General features: G+C 49.4%; 1 protein-coding gene and 1 pseudogene across 1 annotated transcript in view; both read right to left on the reverse strand.

Moving 5' to 3' along the window:
- SLC18A2 (solute carrier family 18 member A2) overlaps window positions 1-5205 on the reverse strand; it is a 42633-nt gene that overhangs the window by 15575 nt on the left and 21853 nt on the right. Inside the window, exon 9 of the mRNA XM_011359308.2 lies at window positions 1946-2041. Coding sequence (XP_011357610.1) covers window positions 1946-2041 — 96 coding nt within the window. The remainder of the gene's footprint in view (window positions 1-1945; window positions 2042-5205) is intronic.
- Window positions 4518-4633, reverse strand: LOC111739097 (annotated as a pseudogene).

Raw genomic sequence — 5205 nt, forward strand, 5'->3', positions numbered from 1 at the left:
AAGTAATAAAAGCAAAGTAAGAAATGAAAAGGATAAAATGTAGAGGTCCAACATCCAACCAACCGGAGAAAACGGAGAAGGGGGAAGGATTAAAGAAATATAAGAAGCTTCCCAGAACCCAAAGCAGGGTGTCCCAAGGGAACAGGCTGACTCAGCAAGTGCCCAGCACAGTGGAGGAAGAGGCCCAGCTGCAAATCACCACCACAGATGCTCACAACCTGCAGAGGGAGAGAACGTCCTTTGAGCTCCTATAGAGGGTGGGGAGTGCGAATGACGCTGGCCTCCTCAACGGCACCCCTGGAGGCTAGAAGACAATAAGACGGTGACCTCGAAATTCTGAAGGAAAATGATTTCCAACCAAAAGTTACATACCCGAACAGACTAAATCAACCAAATGTGAGATGAGAATAAATGTTTGCAGGTACACAAGATCTCAGAGAACTTGACCCACCATGCACCATCTCTCCAGAAGCTGCCAGAGGACGTGTTGCATCATCATGAGGGAGGAAAACTAGAGAGAGGAATATGGAAGGATACAGGAAACGAGAGAGGCAAAGAAGATGCCCAGATACTGGAAGAGGAAAGTCCCAGGACGACCTAGACAACAAGGTAAGACTGGAACAGGAGGACAGAGTGACCTGTCCACAAACGAGCAGAGACACAGAGAGGTTAGGTCAGCTGATGCACTTGGCCGCATTTAGAGGGCCTTTGATCTCTGCCGGCAAGTTTGGAGGATAGTCATAAACGATACCACGCAGAAAACAGAAAATGGAAAGACACGGTAATTACCAACTCCAGGACAAACGAAAGTGTGTGGAAAGAAATAACCACAGCTCATCTTTGAACAATGTTTACAGTCGCAATAATGTCAAGACTGAATGCCAATCTGGTCAACTGTGATATGACTGTTTCAGGGGAACAGAAGGTGAGAAGATGTGAGTTGGCTGCTTGATATTTTCAGGTGGTCTAATAACGGCATCCATTCTCACCTTCTCTCTTAGGAAGCTGGTGGACAACTGGAAAATTAAAAAATAGCGTACGCATATTAGAGACATGAAAGAAATCAGCAGAAGAACAACTGAAAGAGGGGAAGGTGATCGAAGGCGAAGGAAGGTCGGAGATGGGCAGGCGCGGAGCCACGGCTGCTGCTTTCCTCGTTAAAACTCTTCTACTGCTGCTTCACTGGAAAAGTATGTACATCTCTAACTTTGCCAAAAATTAAAATTTCATCAACTTTGGAAAGTAAATCCACGCATTCTGACTCTGAAACGCTGCAAAAAACAAGAGGTCGTGCAGTGATGTAAACCGTTAAGATTCCACTTTGGTTGGGTTTTTAAGCATTTCTCAAGACGCGGCGATAAATGTGTGTCTTTTCCCATCTGGGAAAAGACACACAGAACTGTTAACAGTGCACGTCGCACAGGACAGGGCTGGGAGACGGGAAAGGTGAACGTGAGATCTTCTTCGGTCTGTATACTTTGATTTTTTGTATAGAAAGCCTATGTTACTTTTTAAATTACTTTTTTTTATAGTAAGCCTATGTTACTTTTTAAATTACTTTTTTTATAGTAAGCCTATGTTACTTTTTAAATTAAAAATACTTTCAAAACTTCATCCTCTTTAAAACTAATTTTCACATAAAATTTATTTCTGCTCAAGTATATTTAATATAACTAGTCCAGTTCAGAAACATGGGGACATGACGAATGCATTCTTCTCTCCTTTCTAACCAGGGCGGATGCCTCTGTATGAATTCTGCATCGATCAAGAATGATTCAGAAAATGGGGCCAAAACAGACCCTAAAGCTCACTGCTATCCTAAGCACTGACCCCATTAGGTGTCTAACAGTATCATCCTGGTACCTGCAGCTTGGTAGAGCTGCAATGATGAGACCCGCCCCAGAGACAAAAGTTCCAGAATCAGAAGAGCCTGCCCCAGCCTTACCCAGCTGCCACTTGCGGGAACACATGGTCTCCATCATCCAGATGGGCAGGGCCGGCTCCAGCATGGCGATCCCCATGTTTGCAAAGCAGATGCACCCTTTAAGGGAGCGAGAGGGTTAGTGTGCATCCGTCGGGGGTCTCGAGTGTCCCCTTCTGTTTTCCAAACACAGTGAAACCCTATGTGCCCACAGCCAGAACCATCAGCCTAGATACCCAGAACTTCTACTTTTGTAAGAAAAAGCTAAATACAGATCAAGAGGACAGTGAGAAGGATTTGGTTTTTATAGTTATTATTATTATTAATAATAATTGTTATTATTATTACATTATGAATTTTAACAAGTAGAATCTCAGAGTCATAAAGTTTAAGACCGAAGGGAGCCTTAGGGATCATTTGGTGTACCCGTCCCGATTTATTAACGAAGAAAGGGGGTTCCAATTTATTAATGAAGTAACTTGCTGGAGGCCACCCAGCAGCAGAGGGCACTTCCAGACCACACACGGACTGGGGTGCCCAAGGCTCCTGCACCTAAGTTTTACTGTGCAGTGAACACTGATCTCTCTGGTGAAGCCCTGGGATACCCCCGGAATCCAGAGCCTTCAGTATGGATGTGCTGTTGCGGGATGTTTTTTTAAAATCAACTACGTATATAGGGCATCACTCTGTTAACCAGAGCCCATTGTAAATGAGGAACAGTCTGGAAAAGGACACGCAGGACTGTTCCATCGTTCTAGGAGCTTCCTGTGCTGTGCCCTCTAATTTGCTAAATTCTCGATTCGAAGAAGCTTGTGCAATCATGATTAAGGTGCTCATGCAATGAAGAAAGATTTTTTCATTTTCTGTGACATTTAAAGGTGGAACACAAAAATGATGCTGAAATGACTGGCCTCCCCTCACCCACCTGTTCTGTTTTCTTGGATTCTGTATTTGTCTCTTTCACATACATTAATTCTAGGGCCAAACTAACTGCCAGCATTGTTCATGTCTCCCTTGTGCCCCAGAGCCCATGCCGTGAACCCCTCCTAGCTCTGACACACCAAACCATGTTCCTCGGCCCTAAATCCACTCGGGCAGCTGCCAGGCAACCAGGACAGCCCCCAGGCCTACGGGCTGCCAGGATTAAACCAGCCATCACTGAGCTGTTTACCCGCCCTGCCTTGCACTTCCCATGGGCACTCCAGCAAAGGCTGGACTAGGCCTCCCCCTGCCCCTTTCTGCCTGCTGACCACAGCTGCTGCTTCCCCACGTGGCCCTGAGTAACATGGAGTGCCCTCTTTACTTGGGAAATGTAAGTAATAAGATCTTTCAATGGTATTGACCTCTCCCTGTCATCACTCCATGCATTAAAATCCCACTGGTACAAATGAGACATCGCCTGGCCCCCAATACACCCAGTCAACACTGCCTAGACCTGCTGACAGCCAGACATTCGGTGCTAGGTGGCTCTCTGTATCTCCCTCCATGCAAAACAGTGAGGGTCAAAGACAGACAGAGGCAGGAGGGGCCCAGGCTGCATAGGCTGCCCAGATGTCTGCCCCATGGTGCAGGGTGTCCCGTCTCTGGGCCGCCATCTCTCACCACACAGCTCCTCATCCCAGCCTGGGACGGCCAGGCCCCAGGAGCATCTGGGATCAGGAATGCTCCCCGCATGTTGTCAGGGGCACAGGGAGGTTCCCTTATATGAAGAAGTCACCGCATCAGGACTACAGTCCTTTGGCCAGCAGGCATGACATTCAGGACCTCGACCAGGGTTCCACAGGCGCCACCCTGACCAATCCCACAGCACACAACTTAAACAAAACCAGCCTGGGGTTTTGTAAAGGCTGCATTTGCCCGCAGGCTGAGCATGTGCCCAGTTGAACTGGGTCCCCAAGTCCCCCTGGTGTTTACAACCTCTGCTTACTTAAAACTAACCCTAACCGGACAGGACTCTAGCTGCATCTGCGGCCACGCTTCCGGCCTGGCCTCTCCTGGCCTGAGCCTCATGGCCTCTGCTGACCACAGTGTCCAGCCCCAGGCAACATTAGGCTGGTCCCTCATTAGGTGGCCCCAGGCCTGTACCACTGGGATGGTCTTGGGGAAGGAGTCCCTTGGATGAATGCAGCCACTATCTTCCCTAAGGACCACAGAATCCGGGGCTTCCTTTGGGCCCATCTAGGCCAAGAACCCAAAGAACCCATGACTTTAGCCAAAGGGTGTTTTCCAGCCAGGCCTCTCTGCTGCTGCACAGGATGCCCTCTCCTCGGCCCTCTGGGCCTCTGCTGTCAGTGTCAATTCATACACGACAAGGTGAATCAGACCCCAGGTAAGATGCCTGCAGTGAGGCCACGGACTCCTTCCGGAAGTTCAAGACCAAACAGTGATAGCCTTTGGCACAAACACTGTGAGCAAGCTTGGCCCAAACAAACCTCTGTGGCAGGGCATCTCCATGACCCAGACATCTCTGCCCCAAATGAAAACAACACAAGAACTTGGGCGAGTGTCAGAAATTAATGACGGAAACAAACATTTTTTGTGACATATCACCTCTTTGTGCCTTTTAAAAAATTTTTTTATTATTTATTATTATTTATGCCTATAGCACCTGGTCTTCCTACGTGGTCTCCCATCCAAGTACTAACCAGGCCCAACCCTGCTTAGCTTCTGAGATCAGACATCGGGCTTGTTCAGGGTGACATGGCCATAGACCATGGACTGTGGCTCCACTGGGGTGTGAACCCAGGACCTTCTGCGTGTAAAGCAGACGTGCTAACCGCTACGCTACGGAACCATGTCCCTCTTTGTACCTTTTTATGCTCTTTCTACAACCCAGTGTTTCCAGCAGCAAAATGAACACTGCCCCTCGCCATCCACCCTGCACCGCTGGGCTGAGAAGAACCAGGGGGGCGTGGGGGCGGGGGGTGGGGTGCCCACCTGCGGCGATGAGGATGTAGGGGTCCCTCAGCAGGGTGGTTAGTGGTGTCCCCTTCTGGCTCTGTCAGGAGAAGACAGGGGTAAGGACGGTCCGCCTGGCCACCGCAGTGCCCTCCCCTCCCTGCTGCTTACCTCTGGCTGCACCCGGGACGGCTGGAGCACAAAGAGCTGAATGGCTACGAGAGAAAAACAGAAGGCGTGGCCCCGAGCACCTGCCGACACAGATGCCAAGGTCACGGCGACGTCACCCGCATGGACTCACCTCCATCCAACAGCACCAGGGCAGCCAGCACCAGGAACGGAGCCGTCTTCCCCACGAACTCGTAGAACACACTCCCAAAGGGGGG

Source organism: Pteropus vampyrus, unplaced genomic scaffold (genome assembly GCF_000151845.1).
Source record: "Pteropus vampyrus isolate Shadow unplaced genomic scaffold, Pvam_2.0 Scaffold46, whole genome shotgun sequence".
Classification (NCBI taxonomy): Eukaryota; Metazoa; Chordata; class Mammalia; order Chiroptera; family Pteropodidae; genus Pteropus; species Pteropus vampyrus.